Below are 18,941 nucleotides of genomic sequence, written 5' to 3'. Positions count from 1 at the left end.
TCTACATTTCTGTTATTTGTAACAACCGCTTTGGTACTGGGGCAAGTATAGCTAGAATGATGGTTGACTATATAGGTTTTTTCTTATAATTGATATTATGGTTCACTATGGCTTATGCCAAAAGGAGGGTTTTAATATTTTTTTTCCATTTTATTCAGTAGAAGAGCTATTCAATCTCTTCTAGTATCCTTGTTGCGATATAAGACTTTAAAAGCTCCCTGGCTGTTGGTATGCCTAGAAGCTAGGTCTGTTGGGAGTGGCACCATGCACTGAAAATATCATTCATCTACACATGAAAGGTCTGCAGAGTTGCAAAAACTTTGGATTCCGTGTTCACAAAGCAGTGAGTTCAGAAATGTGCTTGAACACGTGTCCACATTGAATAATGAAACAAAAAGCAATTATGTAGTTTTATGCATAGCTCAACAGAAGAAAATAGATGGTGCACATCACATGTCAAATGCTTCTTCCCGACAGTTTTTTTTTTTGTGTGTAAAGCTATCAGATGTTAAAAAAAAACTGTCACAAAGACTGCATTATATTAGCTGTTTAAATAAATTTATTAAAATTTAATTTGCTAATTAAATGTTAATCATACCAAGGTTGGAGACCATATTTAAATTCATAGATGAAATCTGCTGCCAACTCACCTGGATGACCCCAGAACTGAACTCACATTGCAGGCTAACTGCCAAGAAGCTGGGCACAGCTGGAAATGACCTTAACTTCATCTTTTTTCAATAATTCCTTCAGGTCACAGGGCCTATTTAGTGCCTTGCTTTGGGGATTAGCTGGGAAATTGGACATTTTCAGAGTTTTTGCCACCTTCAAATCATATTAACATCCTGGGGTTGTCAATTATTGGCTTTATTTTCTTGCTTGACCTATTATCATATGGGAGTCTTGAATCCTGTTTTCACAGGAACTATATTGATCTCATGGTTATGATAACTTTATTACGTGGAAGGATATAAAAATATCAACAAAATTCAGCTTCTTAATATTAAGTACCTAGTTTTTAAACCTGTGAGCCACTACCAATAACTTTGGTTAAATTTGAACATCTTTAGGTTTTAACATCTTTATGCATTCATGAACAGCTGGGGACAACATAGTATAACATTTGAAAGTAGAAGTCCTAGGCTCAGGCAGCTCAAAGTCAAGGCTTCCTGCTGTCTGCTCCCTTTTATAGTAGGGTCAAGAATTGCAATCTTTCCATATTCCCCATTTCTTTAGTAAAATGGTTATGATAATCACACTTTTTTTGCACAGAGCAATTTTGCAGATATAAATTGGACCACTGGGAATTTTTTTTAATAAAAATAGCTACTGCCATTGAATGAGCAATACCCTAGAGCTTCACAGATATGAATCTAGCATATATGTTATTACTATTAGTACCGATAAAAAAAAAAAAAAAAAAAAAAAAAAAAAAAAACAAGATAAAAACCAAATGTTTGGGCTCTAGAGAGGAGTAAAATGCCAATCTTACAAATTTGGTTCAGGCACTGATAAATTGATAAATGCTATGGGAACTACATGGTGTAATGTGAGTACCTACATTTTACAAAAATCATATTAAGGCAATACAACTCGGGGAAAATGTTGAGAATAATCCTAAAACCTACAACTTCAACATGAGTAATAACCATCCTAATGACAATACTGGCATAAGACAATATTAGAGAATGATGTATAGACCAGTTTATGTAAAGAGAAACAGAGAAATATACAAAAATGTGGAAAACAAACAACAGATTCAACTGGAGTAAGCATTCATTGAGAATAAAAAATGGCTGAATTACAAATAAACAGCCATTAGGCCATCATGTTGGACAATGTAAATCTATGTTAAGATTTCCTGAACAGGTTTGTCAGAATTTATATACACATACACACATGCACATAATTATATTTTCTCAGACCTGAGCAATTACTTGTTTTTCAGAAACTGAACAAAGTATCTATTGATATACTTTTACCATTTAACTGTGTTTTTTTAAATATAATTTTATTGTTAATATGATGTACAGAGGGATTACAGTTACATACATAAGGTAGTGAGTACATTTCTTGTCAAACTTGTTACCTCCTCACGCAATTTTCTCCCCCGTTACCCCCACCCCAATCCACCCCAGATCTGCACAGTTAGTTTATAACATATTGTCTTGTAAGTATTCTGTTGCACCTGTTCACTCTATGACCTGTGTTAGCGTTTTCATGTTCACCTACCATTCTCTAATTCAGATAAACATATTTGCAGTACCCATGGTACCAAAATCAAATACAATGATAACAGGAGCTAAACCATAGGAAAGAAAAATACAAGAAAAAAGAAATGATTTCAGATAGCACATTAAAAATAACAACAATGAAAATAAGTTTTTTTTTCTATATTCATCAGTTCATGTCAGGTAGCATCATCTTATATGATCACATAAAATGCACATACATACATAGTCGTTGAGGTATTGTGATTCTTTGCTAGGAATACCATAGTAAAAAATGGCCATTATCAAGAAAAATAATAACAGCAGATTCTGGCAGGGATGTGGCCAAAAAGGAATGCTAGTATACTGTTGGTGGGTATGTAAAATGTTTCAAATACTCTGGAGAGCAGTGTAGAGGTTCTTCAAATGGATAACTATAGAGCTTCCCTATGACCCATAACCCCACTTCTGGGCATTTACCCAACATGGTCATACTAAATCTACCAGCATGACCATGTTCATTGCAGCATTATTTACCATAACTAAAATATGGAGCCAATCCAAATGCCCCTCAGTAGATGAATGGACCAAGAATATGTGACATAGATAGATAGACAGATAGACAGATATATAGAGATATACAGATATATAGAGATATACAGATATATATATATGTATCTATACACACACACACACACACACACACATACACACACAATGGAATCCCATGCTACTATTAGAAAGAATGACATTGTTCCATTCATAAGGAAACAGAAAGACTGGGAAAAAAACATTGTAAGTGAAGTGAGCCAGACCCAAAGAAACATAGACACTATGTTTTCCCTCTTTGCTAATAATTCACTGTGTTTTTGTTAAAAAAAAAATCAGGGAATAATATGGGCACTGTCCACCTCAACTGCCCACTCTCAAGGTTTGTGAATAACACACAAACTCCTGAATGAACATATTTGTGAAAAATCCTTGTCATTTTTGCATATATGATATTTAATTTAATAAACACTGACTGGGAATGCATCTGACCAATTGACAAAAATGAAATGCTTCATTGACATTTAATTATGCCTTCATTGATTTTGCTTCTCTTTTGCCTTTGGTGGAAGCATTATATGTGTATTCTGCACTCCAACATTTTTGGCTTGTGGAATTCTGAAAGGCTAAGAGCCAACTGTATTAAACTATGCTGACTAAGCTTGCATTTCCAACATACCTGATTGTATCAGGTAATCATGAAGAGGATGTAAGGATGTTACTATTTTCTTAAGCTCTCAGTTCATGTCATCTACAACAGGCTTTTGGTAAAGTGAGTTTATCAAGAAAATATTGTTCACTTGTTTTCTCGTCCTTCATATAACTTTGTCTTTATTTCATTGTTCATTTGTTTTCTGTTCTAAGGAAGTCAGGACTGGTTTTGTTTTCCAGTATACCGATATTTATTTTGTATAATTTGTCAATGTATATTCCACATGCAATCTTTTTAAGTGGCTATTATAAGAAAAAGTAATAATTTCTTTTACATAATAGTGCAAAATATACCATTCGTCTAATTTTCCTCTGAGCTCCCCGTCCTGTGTGAAACAATCCCTGCAATCCAGTGTTTTCAATGCAATAGTATTACTGAATTACTATTTTTACTTACAGATTTGGAAGCCTTTTGAAATCTGATCCTTTATCATCCATTACACATTAGTAAGATTAAATGTGTACATTTAGTAATTCATCATCTTTCCTGTGTAGTTTGATCCTTCAATTCCTTAACTTCAGGGACAATTAAAAATACATTAAAATTCATTTATCTTTTCTTTCCTAGGAAATTGGTTGCCACTTTCAGGTATTTTGTACCTCTCAAGTGGTGTTTTTCATTTGAAACTATTTGAGGTTTCATAGTTGGGGATGGGACAAGTTTAATGTTTCCTGTAAAGTAGAAAAAAAATTACACTGTTTTAAAATGAACCAGTATATTCCCAGAATAAATGGTGCCTACCCATATGACTAATAAGTCTGTTTTAAAAATTCCTCTCTACCTTAATGATTCTATTACAGAAATGTTCCAAGCTATTTCCTTAAAATCTTTAGTAAATTTAAATACACATTATTTCTGTTCATAATACACATTCTGCTTTATATAATTTTAAGTCTATAATTAGGTGTCTAAGCCATTATATCAAGTTCAGTAGCAGTGATGATTTAGCAGGTATTGAAAAACCTAGATTTTGAATGGTTAAAACATATTACAAATATTCCACAATCATCACAAAAGTTTACAAATTTAATCAGTCTTTGTTTTTGTGTTACAGGTCCTTTTAGATGGAAGATAATAAAGCAGAAGCCTCAAAACTATTCATGCCTGAATTACCATCACTTCATTAAAACCCAAAGCTAAGTAGTGAAGGCAACAGAAGCCTCAATCCTGGATTCCATAATTCTGCACTAAGTACTGAGGTTTTCATTACTCAGCTGCAGGAAAGCCTTTGCCAATGCTTACAAGGAACTGTTTATCCCTGCTTCTCTGGATTCTATTTGATGGTGGTCTCCTAACACCACTTCAACCACAGCCACAACAGACTTTACCCACAGAAGCAAGAGAAAATGAAATCCACCTGTCAGGGCAACAGTCACATTTCCAACGAGTCAAACGTGGCTGGGTGTGGAATCAGTTCTTTGTGCTGGAAGAATACATGGGCTCCGAACCTCAGTACGTGGGAAAGGTAATGACATGCTTCTTTTGATAGTCACTTGATAGCGGAGGCTGGGGGGGGGCATAAATTGGTTATTTTTGTGTGGATGTTTAGCACAGGAGTTGAACAAACCAGTCAATTCCAGATCATTGAAATTTCTAGTCAAGAGACCTTGTTTGTCATCTTGACTCAAGGACCTAGGTAAGCTTTGGGTATATCACATATTAACGTTTTTTGCTTCCTAATTATTTTAATAAATACATATATTTTTAGACTTAAAATTTTGTTGAAGTCATCAAGTTAAAGATGACATTAATTTTAATTATGGGGCATTATGTTTCAGAGTGATCAGGTTAAAGAAGAATAAATAGCCTACATTGATATTGGTTCTTAAATTGTACTGGTGTTCAGGATGTGTTATCCATTTAAAACTTTACAAATCACCAGAATTATGACTCTAAAGTGATTCACTTGGCATCCATAAAACTTCGTAAAACTTTTTCACATATATGTTCACAAGCCATTTGTGAGCTTGATGGTTAGAGAAATAATAGCTGGAGAAGAAACACATACATGTTTACAGAAACACATTGTTCCCATGAAACAAACATATAGATAAGTACAAAGAGCAAAATGAAGCATAAAATAAAGATTATATGTAAATTAATGAAGAAGAACCTGATTCTTGGCAATTTCATCCAATTATCTTTCTGAAAATTTAAGAGAAACGCAATGGATATTCTGCAAGTGTTGTCAAAGAAAACATTTATATTTGAGTCCTATGTTATTTGTGCTATATTTTTTAAATCAGTGGTGGGATCATGTATTTAAACTTTATTGAATAATAAAGAGGAAAAATTCTTCCAATACAATTTTTAAAATATGAACTTGAAACCAGGGTTGCAGTTAAGGTACATCAATTCTAGGCAATTTTTTGCCTAGACATTGATCTATATTATAAAAAGTGACATACCCAGATCAGTCTATCAGCACTATATTGACTTTTCAAATTCCAACAACCATGTAATAATAACAATGACAAACAGTGCTATTAAATGGAATCTATCTCTTAATCTGTGTCTGGCCTTCCAAAGTCCTGAGAAAACACCATCAACACAATCCTGGAAATTCAACACAACACCAAGGATCTGGTAGGTCCCATAGAAAGTCAGAGTGGCCAAAGAGACAGAAACAGAAATGGAATAACAATTGGTGCCAAGAGAGTTCAAATTTTGGACATCCTATCCTCCTCAGATTGCATAGTTATGAAAAAGATGAACCTTAAAAAATTTTGAGGAATGTGTTCTGAAATTTGAAAGTACCTGAGGTTATTGCCCAACATTCTTGCTTATATGATACTTTGATATGATGAGAATCTTACAACTGCTGAAATATTTTTTAGGCAAAAGAAATTATATATAGTGTTAGTACATCCATATGTGTTCATTTAACTTGATACAAAATGGAAATTTACAGTCTGATACAAGTGAACAGAGGCCTCATTTAGCTCCATGACTTGAATGTGTCACCAATACTTCTGATAGAAAGCCCTGGAAAATACCTATGGAAAAAAGCATCCTCTCCTTCTACCTGGATTAAAACCACACATTTTATTAATCAGAATTGCAGTGATAAAGTCAACATTTTGTAACATACATGACATATTAGTCTGTTATAGATATAGGAATGCTTTACCTTTCATTTGATGCAAAAATGGTTTTGTTTTTTTTTTGTGGTGAGGGAATTGGGAGGATGGAAGGTGGGAGAAAAATGAGGGAAGAAGTAATGTGTGAAAAGAAATGTACTCATTACCTTATGTATTTAAATGTAACCTCTCTGTACATCACCTTGACAATAAAAATTAAAATTAAGAAAGGACATTTAGAAAACATCAGAAAATATATTCTTTGATACTGTGCTAGTTTGTTTAGTTCAATGAAAAAAATGTATTACTCAATTAAACTAGATTAAAAAGTAGTAACTCTACTGTTTAATCCATTATTAGAGGTAAGAACCATTATTTTGGGTGGTAGGAGGGGCTCCACAATTGTAATGCCTAAAAAAACCAGGATTCAATAGCTATACCCTTATGAACACATAAGATGATGCTAAGTGAAATGAACTCCATGTTATGGAAACGATTGTTATATCACAGTTGTAACTACTTTCAACGTCTCATGTGTATCTGTAGCTTCTATTATTGATGATGTTTTTGTATCACCTTCCCGTGGTTGTACCTACACTATCTCTGTAATCTTATCTGAGTATATTGGAAACCGTGTATACTGGTATTAGAACTGGGAAATTGAAAGTGAATACCAAAATTGAGAGACACAGGGTAAAAAAAGACAAACAACTACAAAAGCAATACTTGCAAAACTGGTGTAAGTGAACTGAACACCTCATGGGGGGGGAAGGGAAAGGGGGAGGAAGGAGGAGGTATAAGGGACAAGGTAACAAACTGTACAAGAAATGTATGCAATGCCTAACGTATGAAACTATAACCTCACTGTACATCAGTTTGATAATAAAAATTTGAAAAAAAAAAAAACACACCAGGATTCTCAGGAGGATATATTTCTAATTCAAATGAAATATCACTTTCCAAGAATTTCTTCTTACAGAGAAACTAATTAAAGTTTAATTAACTCCATGTTTCTGATTCTACATTAGAAACAGAAATACAATATTATGAAAACTAATCCAAGACATTATACGTATATGTGCAAACAAACATATGGGTATTTATATTATTGTCCCTTCCAGAATTTTGAGTCAGATTATACAGATAAAAGTTATTATACATAATGCAGAGGTCATTGCTAATGAAACCTGAAAATTCCAAAGTTCTATGAACAATGCTTAATTTGGCTTTGTTATTTTTCAATAGAAAGTTTTTATAGAAATATAGTATAATTTTTTTTGTCAAAGTGATGTACAGAGGCATTACAGTTTCATACGTTAGACCTTGGGCACATTTCTTATGCTGTTTGTTCCCTCCTCCCTCATTCCCGCCTCCCCACTCCCCCTTTCCCTCTCCCCCCCATGAGTTGTTCAGCTCAATTACACCAAACGGTTTTTCAAGTATTGCTTTTGGAGTCATTTGTCTTTTTATCCTTTGTCTCTTAATTTTGGTATTCCTTTTCCCTTCCCTAGTTCTCATACAAGTATATATAGTATGCAGTGTACTCAGATGAGATATAGTGATAGCACAGGTACAACCACAGGAAGGGGATACAAGAGGATCATCAACAAAAGCTTCTTTCAATGGCATGTTGAAAGTAATTACAACAGTGATATAACAGTCATTTCCATAACATGGAGTTCATCTCACTTAGCATCATTTTATGCATTCATTAGGCTCTTGTGATCATCTGCTGTGACAAGCCTAAACGTTTGCTAATTATTCCCTATGAGGGAAACCATAGAATCCATGTTTCTTTGGGTCTGGCTCACTTCACTTAGAACTATGACTACTTAATCTTTGATAAAGGAGCTGAAAAAATAGGATGGAAAAAAGATAGCCTCTTTAACAAATGGTGCTTGCAAAACTGGTTCAACACCTGCAACAAACTAAAACTAGATCCTTATATATCATGTTGCACCAAAATCAATTCCAAATGAATCAAAGACCTTGAAATAAAAACAGATACCCTGAAAACACTACAAGAAGGAGTAGGAGAAACACTTGGGCATCTTGGAACAGGAAGAAACTTCCTTAATAAAGGCCCAGAAGTGCTACAAATCAAAGAAAGTTTGGACAAATGGGACTTCATCAAACTGCAGATCTTCTGCAGGGCAAAGGACATAGCTCGCAAGTTAAACAGAAAGACCACAGTTTGGGAGAAGATCTTTACTGGCCATACAACGGACAAAGGCCTCATATCTTAAATATATGCAGAATTGAAAAGTATAATTCTTATTAATTGACACTCCAATGTTTTTTTGTTTTTTTTTTTTTTTTTTTGGCCAGTCCTGGGCCTTGGACTCAGGGCCTGAGCACTGTCCCTGGCTTCTTCCCGCTCAAGGCTAGCACTCCGCCACTTGAGCCACAGCGCCGCTTCTGGCCGTTTTCTGTATATGTGGTGCTGGGGAATTGAACCTAGGGCCTCGTGTATCCGAGGCAGGCACTCTTGCCACTAGGCTATATCCCCAGCCCGGACACTCCAATGTTTTAAAATAAGATGAGCTTTATTTATCCAACTCTCAAAGAATATACTCTTGTAGAAATTCCGAGAGGAGAGTTTAAGTGGCTAAATGGATAAGAACCTTAATAAAAGACTTACGTAAGAAGACAGATGTTCATGTAGACATATACTCAAGAGAGATGGAAATATGAGACTGGTTATAATGATTATAACTTTAATTGCAATATAAAGAAATTAAAAATATTTAAATAGTAAATCTAGAGGTGTTTTTTTTCCCTCAAACAAATGTGTTGTTTTCATTATAATACCAGGATGAGTGCATGCTTCCACGCTATAGAGTAAGATTATTTTTCCTGCTATACATTTTTAATTTGTCTAATATTAGCAGCTCAAAGAAGCACAATAAAGTAACTACATCACTGAAAATGCATGCCCATGCACATTTGTAAAAACACAGAGTATATAGTGGATACTTTACCAATACAGATGTCTTTCTAGAATTGTGTTGACATAGCCTCCAGATACTTACCAGGAAATCTCTCCTCATTTTATCCTCACAAAAATTAGGAAACTGAGGTGATATTTCTGATGAATTCTATTTAGCAGAAATTCTCATAACTATATTGTAAAAAAGATTACACAATATAATATATATACATTATATATAATGTAGTTTTAGTTTCAGTTGGTCCAATTATTCACCAATTTTAGATGCAGATTACATTACATTTCAGAGAGTATTAAGCCATGGAGGGACAACATATGTGAGTATGACAGTCACCAGATTGCATGTATAGTAGGTAAGCTTTACTGAGTGCTTCTTTGATGATTCTAATTATTTCATTTTCATAAAATTGTATAATTTTCCAAAGAGCACTATGAGGGATGTCATTTAGTGTCTGAATTTTACATAACAAGAAATACAGAAATTAAATAATTATATAATGTCCAGATGAATCAACAACCAATAACTTCAGAAGATACATTGACATAGAAGAGCAAAACAAGTTCTATGTCTCAACAGCCAATAAGTTGTGGAGATGAGTGTTTTTTTTGTGTGTGTTTTTCTTTGATTTTTATTTATTTATTTATTTTTATTTTTTCATGTTGTATTCTGTTCCTGGGCTCAAACTCAGGACCTGGGTGATATCCCTGGGCAATGTTTTTCCTCCCCTAGGCTAACAATCTATAACTTCAGCCACATCTTCATTTCCAGCCTTTTAATTTCACGGCTTTGAAATGTGATTCTCAGATCACCTCCTTCTGAGTAGCTAGGATTAAAGGACTAAAACACCAGTCCTGGGCTTTGTCGATTACATTATTATCTTATACAGCATTCAACTTCTGTTGTTCCATAGGCACTAACGTGTAATTGGAAAAAAGAAAGTCACAGGGATGCATCACACACACACACACACACACACACACACACACACACACACACATTTATTTATGGATCCAGAATGTTTGTGCTATTAGTAGTGTCATTTCCACCTCTTATTCAGGTCTTGTGGATCTGACTCATAACTGTACCATCCATTGAATGCTCACTCAGGGCACAAAGCCTCTGAAGAACCTTCCCACAATCATTAATTGATTGACAATTGGTACCTAGATGGTACCGTAAAAAAAAAGTCTTAAATATTTATTCCTCCATTTTATCAGGATAGATAGGTGAACATTTTGAGGTGTGCCCACTTGGAGAATACGGCTTGGTCACAATAACTCTTTGCTTTCCCAGAAAGATGGCAATTTGCTAAAATCTAGGCCTGTATGTGATTAAGATTCTTTCACAGAATTCTCAAGAAGTTGCAGACATTTCTCATCTGATCATGGGGCGGGGGCCGGGGGGGTGGGCGGCACACCATTTTGTTGGTAGACATAACTAGAGTAGAAATAATGATAACCCAAAATCTGCAGCCACATTCATTGGTCTATTTCTTTCCTTCTAATTTATTTAGGTATTTATTTTTCTTTTGGACTGCTTAAGCCCAATTTCATACATACCACCTTCATCAAATTGTGTAGAAGTGTACCCAACTCTTTGACTCATTTGGTCAATACGAGATTGTGATTTATCAGATCACATAAACTAAACTGCTGTCTCATGGTTAAATGTCCAACCTTTCATAAGACCCACTTTCAAGCCATGTGTCAATGATAGAGCAGACGTATGTATATGTATATGTTTAAGGATTTTGCTTTGGAATCTTGAAGATGTATGTTGTAATCTATCAATAGGCATTTTGCAAACACTCTGCACAACAGTAAGGAACCCATATCAGGCACTGGCTGTTCAAAAGCCACTTACTCTGGTGAGCCACATGGCCCAAGTGGCAGAACATCCCACATGGAAGCTTAAACATGTTTCCAAACTAGATTAGGACCACTCAAAACCAGCAGCTTTTAGGGCTTGTGCAAATTGGGCCAGATCAACATCCACATGAGGAATATGCTGACTTCAAAATTCAAAGATTCACTAGGTGTCTTGCTTTCTGTTGGTTTTTAAGAGAGACTTCATCTTCATAGAACTATCTAAATATACCCTCCAATATTGGGTAAGTAGAAAATTTGCCAAAGTAGTCAGATTTATTTGAGATTTCCTTGGTGAGAAAATAATTATTAAGTCTAAGCAAAGTTTCCCCTTGCTCACTAGCACTGGTTAGCCAACTATATAATTATAGTAGAATTGTTATCTATCTTCTAAAAATATCATCCAACATGTTCAAGAATTTAATTATGACATAGGACTTGAGAGCTGATATACAACCAGACAGGACAGTGCCCTTTTGCCAGCCAGAAGCGTAATGCTGTGATTTACACTCATAAAGAGAAAACTACATTTTATGAATAAATAGCTTGATTCTTGGTGCCAGGGGATATGCTAATTGTTCAAGCAATGAAACCACATCTGGTACAATAGCTACAATTAGAATCAACACCTGGTTAAGTGTATGATAATCCATTGTCATTACCCAAAATCCATCTGTCTTCTCCTCCAGCCAAATAGGAGCACTAAATAAGAAGGTGGTAAGATTCTCCACCTCTGTCTTTTAAATTTTGGCTGATGTCAAAAAGCTCTGAATTCCTGTAGGAAATCAGTATTATTTGTGACTTGTTATTTTCTCGATAGAAGTAGTCTAAAGGCATTCACTTGGCCTGACCTATCATAATCCCTTCCAGTCTGAGAATTAATGTGGTGAGTCTGCTAACTCCCAAGGAACTCTAGAGCATTGTATGTTCTGCAACTAAAGAAATATCCAGAGAGTTAAGTTTAGGAGACACTGGCATCACTTTGAGCTCCATCAGCCTCTGTGCTCATTAATGGATCTAATCCACCTGGATCTGTAGTAATTGATGTTAGTTCAGACCCAGTGTCCCACACTCAGGAAAAAGTGAGAATATTTGGTTTTTATCCATGTACAGGACCATTTTAAAACAACTCTATGTCCTCTTGGAGAGAACAACTTAAAAGTCTGCCTTTCAGATGTATATGCAGATCCTTCTTCATTAGACCTCAGTCATCCCCTTACTCAATTGTTCCTGGACTAACCTGGCTCTGTGGTGTACATTGAATGACTGTTACTGACTCAGCATTATGCATCCGATTAGATTATCATTAAAATGGTCTCGAACTCTTCTGGATAAGAAGATAATCAAATAAGAATTTAATGGCCTTCCCATCTATTTCATTTCTAGGAACAGTAAGATCCGATGTCTATAGTCTCTGATATACAGTATCTGATGGCTTTTCTTTTATGATAATCATACACAGCTTACTTCGGACCATGCATTGCATGCTGCCACTTGGTTGCTTCTATCCAAAGATATGATTATTGTCACTTTATTCAGATTGTCTTGTTCTGTGACTGAAATCCCCTCATTGCTAGTTCTGATCTACAGGAAAGATTGGTCAGTAGGAAGCTCAGTGTCCCCCACAGAACTTATGCTCACAGTGGAAGTGAAAGGTATACACCTTCCCAGGGTGGATGAGGTATAAGAAATTCCCTCTACATTTCCAGGCTTTCTATGCCTTGGAATACCTGCTCCAGTAAATCAAGGCAGGGATGGTACTTCACACCCATTTCCTCTGGGAAACCTTTTGTTCTCTGTTTTGGCAAAAGAAGAAAAATATCAGATTACGTTATTTTCATCCCCAATGACTGCACCATTAAATGCAGAATTTCTTCTTAGTGAGCCCTTGCCAAAAGATTCAGTTAATTACCACTTTATAGTCCTCACAGCATTATCCTACAGTCTTCCTATCATTCCTGTATAATCCTTAGATTTATTTTTAGTTATATTTATTTATTGTCAAAGTGATGTACAGAGGAGTTACTGTTTCATATATCTTTTATCCAAATTGTTACCATGTCTCTCATTTTCCCCCCTTCCCCCCTTCCCTAATTCTTTCCCCCACCCCTTGAGTTGTACAGTTGGTTTAGAGTATGCAGTTTTTTAAGTATTGTTGTTGCAATGCTTCATATTTTATCCTTATTCTCTTCATTTTGATGTTCCCCTTCCCTTCCCTATTTCCAATAAACATATGTACAATACCCAGGGTACCGAAATCAGTTACACTGAAATCAGGGGTAAAGCAATGGGAAAGAAAGACAAAAGAAAAAGTCATCATTTCACAAGGTATTTTGAAAATAAGAACAGCAATGAAAAACCACTTATTTCCATAACTTGGAGTTCATTTCGCTTAGCATTATCTCATGTGTTCATATGTATGTAGCTATTGAGATATAATCATCTGCATAGATTAGAAGAAAAGTAGCTTTTCTAAGGGTTTAATGAACCTCCATACTGGTGTCCCTCTGTATTCCACCTTTTGTAGTAGCTTGTTGGTTTAGAGTCTAGTTAGAACTAGAAGCTAGAAAGGAGTAGTGAGTAAGAGTGCCCAGGACACCAAGTAGGCTTGCACAGAAACTGCCCCAGGGAAGGACGTTTCAATTTCCTTAGGCAAACCTGTTCATTTGTTCCCAGGAAGGAAAAGAGGACTTATCCCGGTTTAGGGACTCATTGTCCCCAAGTTTCATTAGCGTCTTCCCACATATCCCCTGTCCAATGTTCTATGCCCCACTTCCTCCAGGTTGTTCTGTCATTTGAAAAGCAGGCACTGTGGGGTTGGGAATTCATTTCCTATTCCAGTGCAGCCATTCAAGAGGGGCACGCACATTTGCTTTCCAGCACTATCAGTTACGTGGTTGCACAAATAAGGGTCTTTTGCATAGCAATTAGTGAAGCTCTGAGGCTCTGTGTGATTGCTAAGCTGAGAATGAATCCCTAAATTTTATCCTTGTATTTTCTCCTTTTATCCAGTGGCTTTAGAAGTTGAACAGATCATTTATTTTAATCACTAGTGTGAGAAATATGTTTAAATCTATACTATTCATGGCCATTTAGATCTTTGTCTCCTATAAATATTTGATTAGGAGAATCCAAAGATGGGTACGACTCTCACCTTTGCTACTAGAGCAGAGTGAAATTTATTGAAATATAATCTGATTGGAAAACCTGTAATAGAAACTCTATTAATATTCAGAATTCCACCTATCCTCTTCCTGGCTAATTGCAATGACTCACACCTCCAATTTCAGCTAAGTTGGAAGTAGAGATAGGATGATTATGGTTTGAGAACAATTTGAGAAAAAATATAAACAGAAGATTTTGTTTGAAAGAAACATCTGAGAGTCATAGCTCATGCATGAAATCTAAGTACATGAGAGATACATGTCGAAGGATTACAATCTAAGGTCCACCTAGTACAGTGGGGCAGAATTTGTTGGGAAATCAGTATTTGTGTCAATACTCTAGAGAAACAGACTAAAGAGAGTCTGTTTATGAGACAGAGTAGAGAGAAATATTTCTAGAATCACTTATGCAATTGGGGAAAGTTGAGTCCATAAGAATTTGGGGAAAATCAGCAAGATGGAAATCCTGTAGTTTCAAAACTTTACACAATCTATTATGTAACTACCATCTTATTTGACAATTGCTCTGTTTTTTGAGGTCCTTCATCTAACTAGACAAGATATCATCATCTCATGAGAGATGAATTGCTTTATTTATGTATACCAATGTAAATCTTAATTCCTTCAAATTAATACAACCACAGAAACATCTGGAAAAAAGTGTCTATCCAAGTGTTATTGGATTCTGTATGATTTAGATAACACAAAAATTAACCATAGCAGATATAATTGAAATGTGATCAAGAAAGCATGGTTGATTAATCTGTTAGAAAAGAGAAGCACTAATTATTGATCTGAGTTAGAGGAGTGGCATTTTCAAATATTCTATGCCTATAGAAATAGCTAGCATTCGTGTCCTACAATAAGTAGTCAGGATATGATTAAATTAATTCATAAGTCATGTGTAATTGAAGAGCAATGGTAACTAAAAAAGGAGAAGACTGGGGAACACATGAGTATGGAACTACAAGAACCATCATTACCAAATAAGTTAAAGTGAGACTATATATACATTCATACATACACACAGTCAAGACAGTGAGAATGGAATTTGTTTGACATTAGTTAAAAAATAAGAAACAGAAACAGAGGACCCATGGAAGTTTATTTCTGTTGAAATCACTTTATTATTTAAAAAGTAGTTTATTTGGAATCACTTCCAAGTTATCAGTTAACATTAGAATGACATGTTGGCCCATGTATAAACCCTTTGGGTTCACAGAAAATAAAAATGATATCACAAAATGTTCCTAACATACTCACAATACTGTTGTCTGTGGTTCCTTATTTATTTGCTTACTTACTTTCTTGATGGGTTCTTCAGTCACATCACATTTTCAGAAGCCCATAATGTAGCTTTGCTCATTCAAGTTTTCCTGAAGTGAGAGCTTTTAATATCTGAGTGATTCCTGTTTATCTAAAATTCAAGGCTCATAATTCCAACTCTATTTTCACAGAAGTGTGTCTCAAACTCTTTCTTATGTATTATACCACTGCCATTCAGATATAATAGCTGCCTTCTGGCCTGATGGATGGACATGGAAAGCTTACATCTTATTTTTAAGATGCAGAGGAAAGAAAAGTTTGACATTGCCTGATTATTTCAAACCTTGGGCTCCCATTTGACTGTTGACTCTTGGATATTTGTGATTGGCGATATAGTCAATGCCTTTGAGTTAAAATTTTGTTTCTATTGTGTGTTCTAGCAAGGCACACTGACTTTGTTTACCATCATGGCATCTTTAATGACCAACTATTTCCACAGACAGTTATGGGAAGGTATCATTTTATCTCTTTGATGAAGCTATTTTAGACAAGTCTGATATTTATGTGTCCAAATGGATTCTTAAACATACATTTAAATTGTATAATCTCTTTCAATTTGAGCTATCCTTGAAATAATCATATTTGAATGCAATGGAATAGCAATATATTTAAGAAGAAAATTGCTTGAAATGAAATTTAAACAAAATAATAACAGTACTCTAAATTCTTCCCTAATAGTTGATGTCCATTTTATCCTAATTCTTCTACTTCTGTACAATTTGTATATTGCTTCTAGCATGAAAGTTGCCTCATAATAGCTGTAGCACAAAGGTTCAAAGTATTTACTTTAATTGAATTGGTAGGACTATGAATGAAATTTAGCTGTTTGTAAATCTACATGTGAATCACTAATGCTAGCAGTTCAAAATACACAGAAAACCTTTATATTTGACAAGCAAGTGTTTCTTTCATTTTCCTTTCTTCTCCTACTATTTTCTCCTTCTTTATGAAGTTGTATTTCAACCTTTCATTCACTCCCTACTATTTATTTATATTATTTAAATATCTGATTAATTATAGGTATTTAAAATATGAAATGTGACTGGATTCTGGTGACTCAGGAATGTAATTTTAGCTACTTGGGAGGCTGAGATATGAGAATTGCAGTTCAAAGCCCAATAAGTAAAATCCATTAGACTATTTATCTAAATAAACTCAATCATGCAATTTTCCATAAGAAATTGTCAATATCTGTGTATCCTTGAGAATATTAACTTGACTCATCTCTCCCCTTCATATTACCCTTCTTTTCAAGATCAGAGAGTTTGTGTAAAAAATGTATTAAGTTAATACAACGTAAAGACTAGCAGGAGCCATTCAAATATTAACCTAGATCAAAAGTTAGCAAATGACACTCTTCAGACCTTTTCCATCTGACTGTAAATTTTCTATAAACAATGTTTAATCAGTGCAGAGCCATGCTTTTCCTATAGTTGCTATCAGACTGATTTGTAATCAGACCAATTAATTATGATGGACAACAACTCCTATGCTGGGGTGTGGAATGAGTAGTACAGCACCCGCCTAGAAAGCATAATGGATATGTTCCTCATTCCTATATTTTTAGATAATTAGGAGATGGAAATCTGGAGGATCATGGTTCAAGACCAGCCCAGGGAAAATGTGAGCAGGACTATATCTATATCAATACACATGACTGAATGTGTCTGTCATCCCACCACATAAATAGGAGAATCATTGTCCAGACTAGCTCTATTGTGCATTAGAGACCCTGTCCATGAAGAAAAAAAATTCAAAAGACAAAAAAAAAAGACCTAGGGATATAGATTAATTCCTAAAGTGCCTGCCTAATAAGTTTCTAAATTGAAACACTGGTATAGCTAGGGGTGGAAAAAATATCTTTACAATATTTATTACTGACCCATAATAGGGATAATTTTCATTTGTGGGTACCAGAACTGTGTCCACTCTATGCTATGTTTCTTGAAGGTTAGCGATCCTCAGGAAATCATCTCCTTGAGAAAAAAAATAGTAGGAGCAATGGGAGAACCATTGACCTCTTTCCTCACTGTCCCCATCTCTTCAATAGAGATAATACAGGAAGGACTTCTCAGTGTTGGTGTGGTGAGTACTAATGCACACATAGGTGATGGGTGTTTTGTCTTGAGCAGCTATGACAAATATACCTGAACTCATCTCACCCCACAAGATTTTCTTCAAGGTAAAAATCATAAAATGTATATATCCTTTAGATGATTCTTCACACTCTTTGAAGCATAAACCATGTAGGTGGGACAAGTTACATTTTGAAAAGACAATGGATTCCTAGTTCCACTTGTTTTTTGAGTTGGGAAGATCTCACTATTATGTCCAAGTTGCCTCTGAACTCATATCTCCCATCCTTAACCTCTTTAGCAGTTCTGATTACAAGTGTTCATCACCATTCCTGGCTAGTCACTGTTGTAGTTGTTATTATTATTATCTAATATTTTCCCAGTTATCTACCTGCATAAAAAGCTTGCACTCATCAAAAGATATCCATATGATTGAAGCATCAGTATAATATAAATCTTATAATGGATATGTAGTCTTCCTAGTTAGGGAAATACCACGAGATTGATTTAGATAATCTGTAGATAGTACAATTCCTGTCACAAAACACAAATTAAACAATGTATTCAGAATTCACAACTTATTGGAAAAAAAAGTTAAATTCAAATATGTTCATGTAAACCAAAGAATAATCTCAGTACCATGGAGCTCAGAAGTGCAGTAATGTTTTATGAACATTAATATTCATAGCAATATTCCAGAAAAAAATAGTACTCATTTGAAGTTTCTTTTTCTTTGCTCAATTTGAACTTCTTTTTATTGTTACAAATACTTTCCTTATACACATTACCAAAGAATGTGCAAATAAATTTTGCAATACTATCTAACTGGAAAAACTAAATATCTCAAGGAAGAAATCTTTATTAAATATTTTTGAATTTAAAATGTTAGTTATTAAACAGAAATTGGTTTAGTGTTTTGTTTGTTTTAGTTTTTGATTCTTTTGTGTCAACACTGGGGTTTGAACTCAGGGCCTGTTTTCTGCCCCTGAGCTTCTTTGGCTAAAGTCTA

At 34.8% G+C, this 18,941-nt stretch overlaps 1 protein-coding gene across 2 annotated transcripts in view; it reads left to right on the top strand.

Annotated features, from left to right (window-relative positions):
• Positions 1 to 4,705: 4,705 nt before the first annotated feature.
• The window catches only part of Cdh12 (cadherin 12), a 219,406-nt gene continuing 205,170 nt past the window's right edge, over positions 4,706 to 18,941 (top strand). For both annotated transcript variants that reach the window (XM_048368150.1, XM_048368149.1), the window contains exon 1: positions 4,706 to 4,936. In XM_048368150.1, the coding sequence (XP_048224107.1) occupies positions 4,706 to 4,936 (231 nt within the window). The remainder of the gene's footprint in view (positions 4,937 to 18,941) is intronic.

The sequence above is a fragment of the Perognathus longimembris genome, chromosome 19 (genome assembly GCF_023159225.1).
Source record: "Perognathus longimembris pacificus isolate PPM17 chromosome 19, ASM2315922v1, whole genome shotgun sequence".
Classification (NCBI taxonomy): domain Eukaryota; kingdom Metazoa; phylum Chordata; class Mammalia; order Rodentia; family Heteromyidae; genus Perognathus; species Perognathus longimembris.
This window is presented reverse-complemented; position numbering and strand designations above follow the sequence as displayed.